The sequence below is a fragment of the Aspergillus saccharolyticus genome, assembly GCF_003184585.1.
Source record: "Aspergillus saccharolyticus JOP 1030-1 unplaced genomic scaffold BP01scaffold_15, whole genome shotgun sequence".
NCBI lineage: Eukaryota > Fungi > Ascomycota > Eurotiomycetes > Eurotiales > Aspergillaceae > Aspergillus > Aspergillus saccharolyticus.
In genome coordinates this window covers 1-16,703 of record NW_020290625.1, presented here as the reverse complement: position 1 = coordinate 16,703, position 16,703 = coordinate 1, and the positions used below count along the sequence as shown (strand labels likewise).

The 16,703-nt window shown below is 48.7% G+C and overlaps 6 protein-coding genes across 6 annotated transcripts; 4 read left to right on the top strand and 2 right to left on the bottom strand.

The window, feature by feature from the left end:
* Nucleotides 1-6,505: 6,505 nt before the first annotated feature.
* Nucleotides 6,506-6,983, bottom strand: BP01DRAFT_45682 (uncharacterized protein). The gene is made up of 2 exons (XM_025579871.1): nt 6,738-6,983; nt 6,506-6,661 (listed from the first exon to the last, which is right to left on the bottom strand). The coding sequence occupies exons 1-2, from the start codon at nt 6,837-6,839 to the stop codon at nt 6,560-6,562; spliced, it is 204 nt and encodes a 67-aa protein (XP_025431188.1). The 5' UTR covers nt 6,840-6,983; the 3' UTR covers nt 6,506-6,559.
* Nucleotides 6,653-7,871, top strand: BP01DRAFT_45502 (uncharacterized protein). The gene is made up of 4 exons (XM_025579870.1): nt 6,653-6,957; nt 7,074-7,224; nt 7,358-7,402; nt 7,519-7,871. The coding sequence occupies exons 1-4, from the start codon at nt 6,853-6,855 to the stop codon at nt 7,665-7,667; spliced, it is 450 nt and encodes a 149-aa protein (XP_025431187.1). The 5' UTR covers nt 6,653-6,852; the 3' UTR covers nt 7,668-7,871.
* A 1,612-nt stretch (nt 7,872-9,483) lies between these two features.
* BP01DRAFT_296636 (Hpt domain-containing protein) lies at nt 9,484-9,988 on the top strand (the record flags this gene model as incomplete). Its single annotated transcript, XM_025571851.1, has 2 exons — nt 9,484-9,653; nt 9,724-9,988. Coding segments are annotated over 2 exons (435 nt in total), but the record flags the coding sequence as incomplete, so codon positions are not given.
* A 1,742-nt stretch (nt 9,989-11,730) lies between these two features.
* Nucleotides 11,731-12,454, top strand: BP01DRAFT_45469 (uncharacterized protein). Its single transcript, XM_025579869.1, has one exon. The coding sequence runs from the start codon at nt 11,813-11,815 to the stop codon at nt 12,320-12,322; it is 510 nt and encodes a 169-aa protein (XP_025431185.1). The 5' UTR covers nt 11,731-11,812; the 3' UTR covers nt 12,323-12,454.
* A 774-nt stretch (nt 12,455-13,228) lies between these two features.
* Nucleotides 13,229-14,538, top strand: BP01DRAFT_296324 (uncharacterized protein; the record flags this gene model as incomplete). The annotated part of the gene is made up of 4 exons (XM_025571839.1): nt 13,229-13,327; nt 13,785-13,968; nt 14,056-14,187; nt 14,429-14,538. 4 exons carry the CDS (start codon nt 13,229-13,231, stop codon nt 14,536-14,538), a joined length of 525 nt encoding a protein of 174 aa, XP_025431184.1.
* Nucleotides 14,306-16,417, bottom strand: BP01DRAFT_356676 (uncharacterized protein). The gene is made up of 3 exons (XM_025575014.1): nt 15,869-16,417; nt 15,734-15,811; nt 14,306-15,660 (listed from the first exon to the last, which is right to left on the bottom strand). Exons 1-3 carry the CDS (start codon nt 16,221-16,223, stop codon nt 14,663-14,665), a joined length of 1,431 nt encoding a protein of 476 aa, XP_025431183.1. The 5' UTR covers nt 16,224-16,417; the 3' UTR covers nt 14,306-14,662.
* Between the last annotated feature and the right edge of the window lie 286 nt (nt 16,418-16,703).

Below are 16,703 nucleotides of genomic sequence, written 5' to 3'. Positions count from 1 at the left end.
CCAGACATGTTCTTTTAAGGCTTCATATAACAGCGCCGCCGGCTTTATAGGTAGCTCCCGATTTGTTTTACCAGTGTGGGCTGGTCCGCGCCGCTGCAAAGCAAGGTATCTTGATTAACATTGATCTCCTGGACTGCTCCCCGACAGTCGTCATATCAGAGATTGTCAGTCATGAGGGACTCAAGTCATCAAAGCTCAGCTCGGGAAATCGCAGGCTAGGTCTCTTCCAGTGAATGTAATCTTTCTCACTTTTATCCCCTTAAATGCAACTATTCCCTCGGCCGCCTACACCTCGCTACTAACTTCACATACTTCCAGCGAACTTCTTAGCTTTGACAGAAAGAGGTAGATTCTTTCTTTGTGTTACCTGATTCCTGTCGTAGAGCCCAATCGCGATTCACGAAGCTTCCTCTCGTCAGCCATCAACATCTTCGCCCGCGACAAGTTTATCGAAACCCTTTTCCAAATCATCACCCACGATATACGAATGCGAAACATGTTCTCGTCAGCTTCAGTCATGGTCAGCTTGTTGCCAACATATGAACGCAAAAGAATACCGAGAGACTTTCGATTATGAGGCCTGTGATGAGGTCTTTGACACAGAAGAAGAGACAGATGAGCATATAGCCGACTATGGCCATTACGGTCCTCAATACCCTTGCGATACCTGCTCCAGGGATGTTCTTCAGCTCTCAGGCGGCCAGTCAGCACATGGATGCGCTACAGCACTGGGCTCCCCAATCGAATGCGAGACATGCACTGCCATTTTCTATACACAGCAGGCGGCAAGCCAGCAAATGACCGCAAAGGCACCTCGTAGGAAGTACTGTCCCAGCTGCAATATCCGGGTACAAAACGAAAACAATCCAACAGGCATGAATGATCCTCACAGCTTCCCTGATGATGATGACGACAATCATATCTGACTAGTCCTCTACTCCTGGCATCTGAAATCAAAGACCCACAGCAGTAAGAATATGCTTTGTCCTTTCTGCAGAAACGCGTTCACTACCGCTAGTGATTTAACCCATCACCTTGAAAATGGCTCCTGCGCTGCTGCTCCCCATCTTGGAGTCCATCTATGATCTGGTGCGCCGCCTTGATAAGAGCAGGCTCCATCACAAGCAAGCTGCTAGAGTGGCACGCCGGTGGGGCCGCTGAGTATTTGGCTCCTCAAATGCTGATCACGATGGCGTTTGGGGGTGCTATATGTGCCACAAGACTTTTAAAAGTAGGTACGCACAAAATCAAAACCTCAACTCGCCTACGCATCAGCAGAAGATCTATCATTGTCCCAATCCCACCCAATGTGGGAAGCAATCTCCCGCATTGGTCGCTTTGTTCAATAACATAGACAACGAATCTTGCTGTATATGAGATTTGAGAGTGTCCAGAAGCATGCTCATGGTGTCCTCACCAGAAATAGCCTTGTAAGCTTCTGATCATCTTCTTGACTCTGGCAGATCTGATTGCTATGGCATCTGAAGAATTCATTTGAGCAACTTATGACAAGTCTGCAAAAAACATGTAAAAATAAGCCCAGGAAGGGACGGCTGTTGTGCTGCACGTTTTACCCCTGAATATAACGTTATGTTTGCTTGCTTTCATGTTGTGCATCATTGTTGTCTCAAGATATTTTCATCTCGCTCCGAACTACACTCTGGAATTGAGCAAGCTTCGCTTCCAGCAACTCGTCAAGAAGTATTTTATCTTGGCTGTCTCGGCTGTCTGGAATCAATACAGATAGGAAGGAACCACGAGCACTCCGAACTACGAGCTTAAGCTCAAACAATACACTCAATGTAGCTCTGTGTGAGAGAAGTCGAATTCACCATTGCAGCAAGCCTCAGTCGCCCAATTTCATCCTCTCGAGCAGTAACCCTCCATAACCAATATGAACAACCATGCTACGAACTTATTTCCGCATCACAAGAAGCATGTTCTTCTACAGACCCAAGAAAATAAATCCAATCCGATCCCAAGATCTGCACAGTTTGCTATATTGTCACCTCTAGCAGTATTCTGGCGTCAATATACCTCCTCCTCCTACCGGAGCACCATAACGTTCACGTGGCTTTGTCAACATAATCCTAATGCATCTCAGCGGCACAATGGAGGGGAGAGAGGCGCCATCAATTTTCTCGTTATGAATACTGACCCTCACGGGCAAGCTGCAGCCCTCAAAAGTATATGCATATCTTCGGAAGAGTCCCTCTGATGACTCGAATGTCCGCGCGAATGCCTTGGGCTCTCACCTTCTGTACCACCTCAATGCGAGTATAGCGCAGAGAGACCCACCTATGCTCATCCAAGGACGGCCATGAGAAGAGGAACCGGTTTGAGACATAAAGGATGCATCATGGTGGAACAGTTACTCACATTCAACAACGGGTGATAAGCCATCACAGACTCGGAGGAAAAGAGTATATCGGCTGAAGTATACCCACCGCCTCAGGATAAATTTCACCATGAGATAGAATATCGACCTTTGGCTTGGGGGCACACATTTGACGCAGAGCTTGCATGGGCATGGCTTCTTTCAAAGTGCGTGATCTGTCAACGCTTTACGGTTGCTGCTTATAGAGTTATGTTCGACTTGACAACAGCCGCATGAAGAAGCCCCAGCAGAAGGTAAAACTCAGAAAACAGAACGAAACCAGAGGTCCCCTTGAATAACTCCGAGGATGTATGTCGCCTTCAAGAATTTCGAGAAGCGAGTTACGTTGCAGCGAGGAGTCGCGGCTGTAGGCGTACTCTTTACATCAGAGGTTTGAAAATCCGATATACTCCCGAGTACGCTGCTTCACTGTCCATGATGCACGCAAAGGGACGTACGTCTGCTCCAGGAAACACAGTATCAATCAAGAACTCAAAAGAATTGACCCAACTTGGTCATCCAGTGATGACTGTGCAAAAACCTTGTGCCCTTTGGTAGCGAGAGGCATCAGGTTCACTAGATTTGTAAAGACCATGCATCTTGTTGGGAAGCAATAAGGAAAACTCTTCAAGCTCCCACGAGTGGCGATGGTATGAGCAAGAAGGAATACCTGGAATAGTTGAGATTCTCCCAGAAAGGCATGGAAACCAGGAGATATCGAGGCCAACCTCTAGGAGAGGTTTGAATCAAATTTAACTAGACGCCAAACGTTACAAATCAACACTGCACAGATCAAAATGGCCCTAGTCAATAGCTTTTGCTGCCTGACTTTGGTAGATCGCGAATCCCCCTTAGAGTTCGTCAAATCGATCGATATCAGATCCAGCCGCCCGGTTGCTCCGATGAAGAGAGCGTCCTTAGAGTGGCGAACTCCCTATCGAACCAAGATTTCGCTTAAAGTGTGTGTGTGGAGATGAGTCTTGTGAGTTTCTGTTCTGATAATCCTCGGCAGTTGTAGCCGCAACATGCTTCTACTTTTGTGGAAGGCGCCAGGTAGACGGGACAAGTAGTACGTAGAAGTATTGAAAAGTTTCAGGTCTAGTTCTAGTCCGTAGGTACGTAGTCTCCGTTGTAGTCAAGTTCATGGCTAACTGAGTGAACTACTACCTTAGTACTTGGGTAGTAGTTAGGTAGGAGTACTAGGAGTATTCGAACTCGAAAGAAACAGGTTCCACCTGGCACGGAGAACGAAGCCAGCGAATAGCATGAGGAGGAATCTTCGGCAATAGAACTAGCTTACAGTGTAACAGTACGGCTTAGTTACCCACTTTAGCAGGGGGACTTCATGCTATGTACCATGCTAAGTACAGTACGGTATATACCTGCCTGTATTATACATTGTGGCAAGTGAAAGGAGAGCAAACAGATAGACTACCAAAAGGGTTAGTCCATACTTTGTATGCTCCTGGTTAGACATGGCCGAAACTGTCAAAACAGATACTTGCATAGATGTGCCCTGTCGTATCGACCTATAGGGCGCTGCACTATGGCGGCCTGTCAGAATTGAAGACTACTACGTAGTATGTAGTTGTATACTGCTAGATACCGTTGGAGGTGGTGGGCTGTAGGTTGGATAATTGTCAAAGAGAGTACGGGGGTCGGAGACCGGAGTACATCCCCTAAGTAGGCCATGATCCCTAGACCACATTGTACAAAGTAGATATGCTATAAAATCCCTTTCTAACGTCAAATCTCAGTCAGAAGACTGACTGACGGCAGTGCTCCCGACGGTACGACGTCGGGGTCAGACAAGGTTCCATCGGCTGCACGCTGATGTCATGGCTCGTGGGTTTGGCGGACAGGGGCTAGTGATCCGGTACTCCGTACTGTGGTGATCAGTGATCAGTGATCACACGCTGGGCGGAAGATGGTATTATTCTTTGTGCTCGGAGGACTCGGCTGATGGAGATGTCAAAGCTCAGCTGAAATATAGCCGCAAAGTAAATAAATAGGAGGGTCAAACTAGTAGCTGTGGTGAACTAGAAGGAGATCATGAACCCCCTATAAAAATAGCATCAGCGCGTCCACAGTACTGTCAGAGTACGGGTAGCATCTCAGCAAGCAGATTCAGTGCTTCGCAATCGGTGGCAAATGACCTATTTGCTCCGAGAAACGGAAGGAGAACGTGCGTGGCAGACGCGGACTGTACGTACTACGGTAAGGAGTACGATAACCCTGTGATAGGCAGCTGGTAGGCACTTCACGCCTGGGGACTGAATTAGAAACTTGTGTTCGAACCGTCGCCGGATGAGCTTGACAGCGAGAATCGGCCGGAGCGAGACAAGCCACCTGTACGGTACTGTAGAGCAATCGTTCTCGTAAGGGCAAGAGATTATCCCCGGTAACATTGGGCTGCGCTGACTCGAGCAACCACAATTGACTTCACCCGATGGCACATTACTTGACTCAGGCAATACAACAAGCTCTCACGTTTCTGCCAGTTCTCCTCTCTGTTAGAACATAGTAGTGAGTAGTTTACAATCACCATTCCGCATATAATCCACAGAAGACCAAATAGAGACTTTTTCGCCTCGGAGGCTGAGCCGGAGAAAGAGATCAGTGGAAGACGGCCCAAGCTTTGTCTGTCTTGGCAAGACCCCGCTGGCGTCAGCGGCGGCCATGATTGGCAGTATTTTTACCCCGCTATGATATCACTGCAAAACCTGCTCCCTTGCATCATTGGTGCGTTTGCCCGCCAGGCCCCAGAGGGCTTTCTCATCGGCGTTCATGCGTCCTGATCGTTTCTGGATCGCTTCCATCTTTTGTTTGAAAAGAAAAAAAAAAAAGGAAAGATCGAAATGAACATGAAATCAGATCAAAAGTAAAGCAAAGTGAACCAGGCCAGGGCAACGGCATGTTCAATGACGACTTTCTCCTCCACCGCATCTCGCAAATCGTAGATATATAGATGGGCTTACTACAGATGAACGCCTGTCAATTGCTCGTTGTTTTCCATCGATTTCCGTGAGTGGAATTGCCGATATGCCATAGACCTCGATTCGCGTCCGCCATAACATCAGAACACCAATGTCCCATGCCCTTTATTCTCGCCTATGATCGATCCTTCCCGCAGCGAACGGACGGACCGAAGCATGGAATTCATCTTAGAAAACGATTTTCCTCGTTCCGCGTCCTGATGACCATGAACTTCCCTTGTGTTTGCACCATTGGTACTAGTCCAACCAACACCGGCCGACCCCTGAGAGCCTGAAGGGGCCCAGAACCCTCCTTCTCCCTTCTTCGGGACATCGCCGTGGCGACTGCGCACTTGCACAGGGTCCAAGAATCCTTGGTAGTGGCGGTTGGTTGTCGGACAATTCGTTGTCGACACGGAACGTCGCAAGCAGCATCGTCAACTGGATGGAGACCAGATGCATGGGCCGCTGCTATCCCCGAGCATTTCCAGTCGGAAACATATTTACCTCTTCCCTGGTTTCCAAGGCATAGCTCTATCTCTATCACTACCTAGGTATACAGGTTTGTATCCAGTACCAGGGAAGGTCTCCTAACTACACGTGCCATCAAGCCTGACTGCCTTGCTGATGAAAGTTGGTTGATTTGGGTGTCCTGTGGTAGGAGATCGATGCACAGGCACGAAGAGAATGAATTTATTAAGACGGACTCGCCCCTACGTCAACTGTGGCCCTATGATTTCAGCGTGCATCACCTCCGGGTGGAGCATGCGAATCGGCTGTTCCATCGTCTGACTCTGGTTAAGGAAGCCAGGGAACAAGATGCATCGAAAAAGGACAGCAAGAGCAAGACAACAGGGTTTGTCCAGGCTCCCTCGAACTTGGGAGTTAGCCTGGGCCCCTATTGTCTGTCATGTCTCTGCAATACCATCCCCTCTTGGGGTTTCTTTTCTTTTTTTTTTTTCTCCTCTCTTGCAAGAAGCACGCACCTTGACTGGAGCCCGGAGCTGGGCTTTGGGGAGGTGCCGATGATGGAACTGTGCATTCTTGGTTGGGATCAAACTATCCACCATGGATGGATGGATGGATGGATGGATGAATGAACGCATGAATGAATGAACGACTAGCCTCCGGCTGTTTGTCCTTCCCTTTCTCGATGCCTCTTTTCCCTTCAATCCTTCGAGGTTCTTTCTTTTCCCCACATCCCCTTTCAACCAATCGCTGACTTCATCATTTGTTTTCCTTTCTTTGCGCTCTCCTGTGAATCCTTCTTTCTTCCATCAAATATCGCACAAGGGAAATAGCTGATCTTCTGGAGTTCTGCACAGGTAGTAGGTCTAAGAAATTTGGCTCAGTGGATAGGCAATGGTATTTGGGAAAATACGCACAGCAAGAAAATGGAAGTAGAGAACTGGAATGGCTGGGATGTCAGTCAGTGACCCTCCCCAGGTTAGTGAGAGTCTCGGGATGACGCCAGAGGATCCCGTCATCGGCTGTTTTTAAATGCTTGGGTCCTGCTCCCTCCCTTTTCCACTCAGCACTGATCATCGTCCTACTGCAATAATCGCAGTACTTCCCCCACCGGTCATCCCACCTCCCCGACAATTTGTAAGCTATTCGTTCCATTTCCTAGTAGTTACTTCTCGCTTTTTTCCATCTTCAAACCTTTGATTGCTCGATTCTGTGCCCCTCGTCAGAGCCTCTCCATTGACTTGTCAGCCTAGCTTTCTTTTCATTGGCGTAGCATCATCAACATCCCATCTTTGATGTGGCCTCCTCTACCATGCCTGCTGCAGCCCACTGTGTCGGTGTCCAATGAAGTGACCGCTTTGCATGAATCTCCATCCTGTCACTTGTTCCATCTTGTCTCCATCTGTTAGGTTTCTTCTTCTACAATGCTTTTGCGTCCCTCTCGCTCGAACCCCCCTCCCTTTCCCGCCTTCGGTTCGTTCCATGAGAGCAGATCCACAGTACCAAATCACTAAATCTCAATAATCATAATCTCCAGTCGCTTCCAACCTAACGGTGACTAAAATAAGGAACTTACCCGTAGGTAAGCCCACTTGGAAACCGAAGACACCACTGTCTTTCCTTACCTTGCATCATTTTTGATCTGGTTGATACCCCTCTGAGTATTTTTCTAATTAAGATTCGATTGTCCGCTGCAAGTCGTTTTCATCATCAGGACTAGTTCTGCAACTGCTCGGGTTCTCAGATTATACCTGACCATCAATGAACTGTTTCCCATATACAAGAGAAAATCAAATAGAAAGGTTAAGGAAAATGAAAGGGGGGAAAAGGTGCCTTACCTCCTATAGGTACCATACTGTATCGTTCTTCGTTATTATTTGATCTGTTTATCGCTTGCCCGCCAACCCAACCCACTTTCTCCCCTCCTTTCTCTCTCTGCCCCTCCACTTTCTGGTTCCTCTTTGACGGCGCGCCTAATCGAACTGTAAAGGAAATAAAAAAAAATGCAAAAAAAAGCTGAGGGGAGAAAAAAAAAGTAGCAAAACAAAACAGGAGTGGGAGCGAAAACCTCAATTGCTATCTTTAATGTATCTCTCACTCTCCTCTCTTCGTCTTCTTCCCCTCCCTTCTCGCTAACACTTCCATCAAAGCCACTTGCCCGAATCGGGAGCCCTCCTGTCCCATCGCCTCTTTTGCCTTATCGTCATCTTCTTTTCCCCATCTCTCTTAATCTATTTTAATTTGGTCTTCTACCGTCACAGGTGTGCAGCAGAACTCCAGTTGACTATCCGATACCCAAACTGCTGCGTCGTTGGAAAGGAAGTTGGCTCCAAGGTTGGAAAAGTCCCCTCTTCATGCTTGACGCGGTGTTCTCTTTTTCTTGTGGCTACTGTTGCTCCTGCTTCTTGACATCTGAACGCCTCCCACTCTACCTCTGCCTCTACCTACCTACCCCTCCCCCTCCATTCTATTCTCATTATTACCTTGCGTGGCTCTGTCTCCTCCCGATCTAGACAGCTGTTCTCCCTGGTCTCTAGCTTGGCTCCATTTGGTATATGTTTTATTGTGGAAAGATATCTGCATTCTGCACTGCACTGCATCGCATCCCTTTCCCTTTCCCTTCATCTTCCCACACGCCACTTTTAACCTGGATCTCAGCCTCCGGCGGTTCCCTTCATACCCTACCTCCGGTGGCAAGAGCATATCTGGAGTAACACTGGCAATCCTGCAGCTTAATTAGATTCCTTGTCTGTTTCTCTCTCCCTTTGGCCTCTTTTGAGCATTCCTCAACTACCTCTTCACATCCTTGTCTTTTCTGAATTTCGACCCCACATTCACCACATATCTTACCAGCTGCTTCGAAGTGGTAAAGATACCCTCTGTCGTCTTGTGTGCACTGCTGTTTTGACAGTCTGCTGTATAACTCGATTTCTGTGTGCGGTGCTGGCTTGACTAGCCTGCAAACCTGCCGTAACACCCTCATTGCGTAGGGCCATTTGACCAGGATTGACTTGTGTTCCTCTCGCTCCTGCTGCTGTTACTGCTGTTCTTGCTGTAAAGTTGCTATAATGGAGTGAGAAAGGCGAAAACTGACCAGTGAATCCTCTACAGATTCGTGCGTGTAATATTTTTTTTCTCAATTCCAAGTATACCCGTCGTTTTCGCAGGCTTCCGTTTTGGGCTCGGCGAATATCCGGAATAGACCGACCCACAGCGTCAAAACAAAAGACAGCGCGCAAGAGCCATCCATCCATTCCGGGTGATCGCAAGAGGGCGTTTGGACTTCCCCTCCCCCGCCAACACGAGTCACTTCCACACCTCGATCCAGCCAACCGAGTGACAAGCTTCATCTCATCACTACCGATTTCCACCATGGCGCCCAGCACCACCACTAAGACCGTGGAGGAGTCTGTATGTGCCCGGAACCCTATCCCCTTGTTATCTTCTCAACTGCTGTTTGTTAATGCTAATGGTGCGCGCTAGCCCAAGGAGAAGATCAGCAACACCACCACCGCCTCCTCCAACAACACTGCTGCTGCTGCCAACGAAACCTCCAACAATACCAGCGCCGCCGCCGCTGCTGCTGCTCCTGTTGATACCCCTAAGAGCAGCAGCAGCGGTGCCTCTGCTGCTCCTGCCCCCACAACAGCCACCAGTACCACCGCTACCAATCCCCCCACTACCCTGGCAGAGATGTCTGAAACTATCGACCAGACCACATTTGAACAGATTCTTGAGATGGATGATGAAGGCGACAATGACTTCAGCAAGGGCATTGTGTTTGGGTTCTTTGATCAAGCGGAGAGCACGTTCGACAAGATGGAGAAGCACTTGTAGGTCTCTCGACTTGCGTTCTCAATTCTGTCTCATGGATCTTATTGGACTGACCTTCATCCTCATCAGGGCTGACAAGGACTTGGCCGAACTTTCATCTCTGGGTCATTACCTGAAAGGTTCTTCCGCCACTTTGGGTTTGATCAAGGTCAAAGATGCGTGTGAGAAAATCCAGCACTACGGAGCCGGCAAGGATGAGACCGGTACCAATGATGAGCCCAATCAAGAGGTTTCGCTGGAAAACATTCGCAAGACCTTGACCCAGGTAAAGAAGGATTACAAGGAAGTTGAAGATTTCTTGCGCAGATACTATGGTGAAAGCCCGTCGTCTTAGACCACGAGTTCGAAGAACACCGAGTAGTTCAGATGACCGAGGGGAAAGGTGAGAGAATGAAGAAGCAAGCAGGCCGGATTACAACTGGACAATGCCGCGTAAGGGCGCGAGGCCACACACTCCGTATAAGAAAAATGCAGACCGATATCACGCGAGCGGAGATGTGACCACGAGAGCCAGCCATTCACCCAAAGAAAAAATGATATTCTTTTCGACCAAGGCTGCCAGCAGAGGAAAAAGGGAAGGGAACAACAGCATCTGTTTATATCTTGTCTCTTGCACATTACCGTCAACATCATCATCATCATGAATCATCACGAGGGTCGATCGCGCTTTTTCATTTCTCATCTAATACCCAGCCCTTTCCCATATCTTCGGTTTTGCGTCTTTTTCGCGTTGAACTCTAGCTCGATGTTTGTTTCTTTAGACCCACCTTGTATATGAACCTGCAATCCCTCAAACCCAAGGGTAATTAGCATGAGACAGACAAGCAGACTCAAGGTAGATGATATGCCTTCTTTTCCCTTCTCGTCGCTCTGCCCTTATCTCGCCGGCCTAATGGTAGTTGTTGATTCGTTCTCGTGCAAAGACAATTGGGGGTGGCGAGAATGGGAAGAGGGGAAATGAAAGGCAAAGGTGGATTCGGGCCTGTGACCGTTCGATTCTCGCTGTGCAGCTTAAGCAAAACGGGGAGCAACAGGAGTTGGAGGTGTGCGTGATGCGTATGTGTGTATATGTGTGTGCATGTGGGCGTGAGGCAGTGGATAGATGTGGCCTTGCTCCAACCAATTTCTCCGTTAGGATGTACAAGCCAACGCCTTGTTTGTGACCTTTGACGCAAAGACACAGTTTGTGCAACTGTTCAAGAGTCGATAGTTCAGGGATGGACAGTGACGGCGATTGAGGGAGGGAATAGGGATGAGGTTGGAATTGTGGTCTGGATAAATTGAGTGTTGTGTAGTAGGCAAGGAGATTGTGAATTCAAGGTTCGGGATTGCCGGTCCCTGTGTTTGTCTCCCAACGAACGAGCGAGCGAACGGACTTGATCCGGTCATAGTCTGATTATGGTATCCTCGTCGGAGAGGAAAGGGGGATAAGAGTCGGGAAGACAAAAAAGAGAAGAAGAGAAGCAGACACTGAGGCTTTTCCCTGTATGGTGGAATTTTCCTCCTCCTCAGCTTAGTACCTACTTGATCAAACCTCTTTAGAAGTTATCCTGCTTTCAAGCATACACGATGTTTCTCGTCCTCGTCCCCACCTTCTTTCTTATTCTTCTTCCCTGCTGCTCCCTCAACCTTATTCCTCTCCAGGCATGGATCGCTTGCTTAATTCAAATGTCCACTGTAGAAAGGAAAGCAGCCATGATTGAATCGAATTTCAGATTATAATCCAGACCGGAGTGTTTGTTTTCCCCGTTTCCCACTCCTGGCTGTCGCATATTATTCATCCCACCATTCATCCCATCCCACCCAATTGCTCGCCCTGCCATTCAATCATTCACCTGATGAGTTATTCCCTGATGCGTCCTGCGGCCGGAGAGGTCGTCTTAAGAGTACGGTGTCATTTTTGCTCCTACCTCCTTCTCCATTGTCGGGGGTCCATACCTACACAATTGAAGACCCTCACTGAAGCACAGTTTGGTTACACAACCGACGGTTAGACCAGGGGGATGGAAGCCTGGGAGAAAGTTGTATGGGTTCCACCGTGCACACACTCCCATCTTTGGTTTTCTCTTGTTATCCTTTGTGCGAAACTGTTCAGTTGCTCGAAATCCGACTATCTCGTCTTGGAGTTTTCCAGAAATGTCTAGGTTGATTGCCTACCATGAGTTCACCTACCATGACCTGCAGACCGGAATACGAGACCGGTTCGATTGATTCCGAGATTGACAAAGGATGTTCGCTCTGCCTGCATGCATCTCAAGATGACGAGAAGAGGCTATGTTACATGCCAAACCTGAACCTAGCACCCTCTAAAGTCAGTCGGGTTATGCAAGTAGGGTCTTGGAAGGCATCGCGTGACCCTCTCTTGAGATACAGTATTGACTATATTGTCTTGTGTTCAATGGGTTGTTCTCAGCATAAGCACATTACTGTGAACTTTTTCTCTGAAAACCCAATAAAGGGTGGCCTGACGATTGATCTTGTCTGTAGTTCAGTCGGGAGAATCCAGCCCAGGGTTCCCCTGTCTTCAGATACATCTCCTGACACTCGGATGGATACATACACTCCCCACCATCGTCCCTTGTCCACTAAGTTGGACGGTGGACGGATGATTCCGACCCGAGGCTGCTGGGATTCAAACGCTCCACTAGGTGATCGTCGTTCGATCTGAACTTCGGGGGAGAGACGGCGAGCGATGCTTGGATTCTATCATTGATTGTGGATGAGAACGACAAGACTGCAGCAGATTCCACAGGGGGCCTATTGTGCATTCTACCGTGTGATCCATACTGTCTATTTGGCGTATATAACTTATCTATCTTACTGAAGCGAGCTTAGTCGTAGATAAGTGAAAAAGAGATAGGTCAAAATACTACAGAGCCCCAGTTGTAATCTTGCATGAAATAGATCTTAACTTTTGGATTGAATGTAGCAATGCTCAACGCATCCATCCCGCCTTGGAAATCCTCGCTAAGCTCCAATCAGTCCCTGTTGTACAACTCAACTCACCACCTTACAACCCACCTAAATCCCTAATTTCAGGTCCAGTTGCCCCGGCCAAGAACTGGTCTTCAAGGACAGGGCTATCTGTTTGACTCTCTATTCACCTGTTCATCCATTTTTGTACTCGACTGACCTACTTCACTTAGCAACAGAATCCCTGCCACGCCAAGAAGTCGCTACACGTTTTTGCAATCCTCCCTGTTCTTCCCAACCCGAGACTGCATACGAATCAAAAAGATCTAAGGGAGAGAGGAGGGGGGGCCAGGTAGGGAATGGTAGTGGGCGGGGGTTTATAGGGGAACTTGTATATGGGGCCTATATATCTGAACATCACCATTCTGCGACTTGATGGATAACCTCCATGAACTTGTTCCAACCGCCTTCATATTCCAATCTCTTCGCTTTGACCTATGGTTACTGTTGCATAGCTGCTTTCATTGCTCTCATTCTGCTCTTGTATAGCTTCGAACACTTCAAGGCTTCGCTGCCCTCCATTCCCATTCAACCAGTCACGACTACATATTGCCCATCAACACGCTACAGCTGCCCATACAGAGCATAATTTGCAGACACCATGGCCGTGGGCCCTCGAGCATCCAAGGAAGAATTCATGCAAGCCCTAGGATTGAACTCTCATGATCCGCAGCACGAGCAATACTACCGTGCAATGAGGGTAAGTGTATCTCATTCTCCCTTTGTACTATTTGCAATTGCTGTAGATTTTTAAACATGCAAACGCATGCACACGACGAACCATGCAACTCTATCTCCCGTCTTGAGAACTCTGCCTCCCGAAATGCCGTCCTCATAGTACCTTCTCTGCGCGGTCTGTTGAGAGTTGTACGAAAGAAGAAGAAAAGAAAAGCAGCAAGACAGACCGTTCCAGGCATATACAAATATACAAACATACAAAGAGACAGACAGACAGACATATTCGTCAACCAAACCACCTTGACTGCAATACCAAAACGCATCCATCCATCTACCATGCACTCCCTAGATCCAACCCTCCTCAACTTTCCTAACCACTTTATGCCCGATAATACTTCTACATGAAACAAACCCCAACCCAACCCGACCCAGCTCTGCTCACTCCTCAGTAACTCAAAGACTAACAACCACCCGCATAGGACGAAGCAATCCTAACCTACAACCACCTGAACGAAGACCGGTCCAACCTCCTGGACAGTGTCGCCGCCGACCCAGCCACGAAGCCTCCCTACTTTTGGCACCACATTCGTCCTGAGCGACAAAGGTGGGGTATTCTTGAGATCGCCCGCAACGCAGGCCCATTGACTCGGCCGCTGTTCGCCCGTGGGGCGGTGGTGTCAAACGCTGTCAGTAGCTCCGCGACGGGAGCTACAGCTACAGCAGCAGCAGCAGGAGGAGGAGGAGTAGCAGGAAGCGATGCCCCTAGCGGTACTGGTGGAGGCGAGTATGGACCCAACTGGGTGGCTGGATGGTTGCTGTACAGCGTGTTTCGATCGCGGGATGTACGAAATAACCGGAATCGCAGACGTGGGGAGGATAGAGGTATGTTCTTTTTTTTTTTCTTTTTTCTTTTCTTTTCTTTTTTTTGCTTCTGTCCATCTTCATTTTCTCCAATCGCCTCGAAATCCTTGTCACCTAGGTAGAATCCCACCATTGTTGAGAAAGAGTGGTCATAGATGAAGAAATGTCTGGTTAGGAAATATTTGCAATTGCCAGACTAGACATGTCTATGTGCGGTGTCAAATATATACATTTATTCTGTACAAAAAATGATTATTAACAGATCATCTAGGCCGCTCAAGGTCGCCACAGAGACCAATGCAACCCCAGACACAGACAAACAGCGGTGTCGCGGGCAAGAAGGAATATTATGATCCAGTGCGGAACGGGTGACTGTGGCTAAGGTTGATGTGGATTTTTGGCGCAAGTCGGGGTCATCGACGAGACGGGAGGGAGGCTTGAGATACGAATCATGCGATAGCCTAAGTAGAATAGATATTTTCCAAAACCCAGGCCACTAGTCGTCAGTATCACCATCACTTTTTCGAGATCCGTTCTTCTGAGCGCGCTCCTGTTTCAATGCTTCCGTCACGCGCTCGTCATGCTCGTCTTTCATCTCATCCCACTCCTCGTCGTACTCGGCGGCAATTGACTTGATCTCCTTACGGAGCGAATTGCCCTCGTCAGTCAGCGATTCCCACAACCGCAGATCCACCCCTTTTCTTTCGTAGAGCTTCTTCTGGCGTGCGTTGATAGTAAAGTCGAGCGCAGACCGGTAGGAAATCTCGCGGTTATGATAGAGGAACCACAAATAACCACCCATCAGCGTCGACAGACTGACCAGATACGTGACGGGCTCCATCGTATCCCAGCCAAGATCGGTTTCAAATGTCAATTTGTACACCAGACACCACCAGGAGGCCAAGACACCAAACCCGCCCATGGCCACGCGCTGCGCTCCACGGTGTGCCAGCGCGTCGCATTCATGCTTGATGTCCGCAATGGTCTTGATCCTTTCGGATATCTTCCGCAGACGCATGCGCAGGAAATGTGTGCGTTCGTTGAATGAGGGGACCGCCACGTGAATCTGATGCTGCCCTACCGGGGCTCCTTCCACCGACACGATGAATTCACGCGCTCGTGCGGCGTCGCGGATAAAGTCCCCGATCTCGGTGGATTGTGACCATCGCACGAAGCGGTGCTCCAATGGCTTTTTGCCCGGTTCGCTTTGCCGCAGATACGTGTACGTGTCGTCTTCGGAGCGTTTCTCTGCGGCCGAGTTTCCCTCTATTTGCCCGAGCTCCTCTAACTTGCGTACTTCAGCCTCAGTACCTTCATAGAGCGCTTTCCTTGGCCGAATGGGGTTGTCCTCAAGCTGAAGCGCGATGAAAGAGACGCAGGGGGCTCGAGTTTGTCCATCTTTGGTCTTGATAGGGGGGATTTCGGCTTGAATGAGGCGCTCAAGGTGCGATAGAGGCTGTTGAGGATGGATGAGAAAAGCGATGGGTTCGATATCTTGCGACTGGCGTCAGCAGGGAGACCCTCGCGTGCTAGAGCTGGGAGGGAAAGACAAGAGCTGATTGCTTACCTTTGTGATCACGGTGATGTTTGGTTGTCAACGGAAGAAGTAGCTTGAACAATCTTGACGGCGTAGTCAAAAGTTTACCTGGGCATTGTAAGGCACCTAGACCATAGTTTGGTGACGGGGCAGGAGGATCCATACCTTGGGTCATTGCATCTCCAAGTTTATCATTACCTTTCTGGGTCTTGCCCGAACAAACACTTTCCTCGTCTTCCCGTGACCTCGCGTCCTTGATCTCGAGACGTTCCAGTTCTTGCCTCGACTTCTGTGAGCGACAAACATTTATACTGCTGAACCACCGTCTTCCTCCCGCATCTGCGACAATACTTGTAGCCCTTGTGTCATACTTGGCCGGCACATTGGGCCGGCACAGCCGCATTGGCGCTTGCACCACAGCAAACGAGACCGGTAGAGCAGGGAAACATAACTCGTAGCGGCTTCTCCATAGCAATTGAGGGGGAATTGACTTCGGAATTTGACCTATTACAGACCGCATATTGCGGTCAGGCTTGCGGACAGCAATTGACAAGGGTCATATATCGGGGAGGAACAGCGGGGGAGGAGTGCTCGTGATGCTGGGGAGTTCTGGAAACCAAATCAAGCTTTTCACAAGCAATGAAATAGGATAGGGGTTGGGTCCAAGTTCGACCGGGGGTGTGGATGAGGTTGATATCATGTTGGCTGGATTTGTTAAACTCATGCTGTCACTCTTCGGCCATTACGTGGATTGTGCCTTGACAACTGGAGGCCTCGGTACGTCATGATGTGTCAGCGGCTGTGGCGATACCCTTTAATGCCTCAGGCTGGAAGCTCATGGCTCTTGTCAGCAGTAACTTTATTAACGTAAACAACGGTTAGGCGAGCCACACGGTCAGGCGAGCCATCTGGTAATACTATACATGAGATACTATTTTGAACATAATATATGTCAACTACCAAGGTCTAGAAGAATTAGATTTATCTTATATAAGTTTTA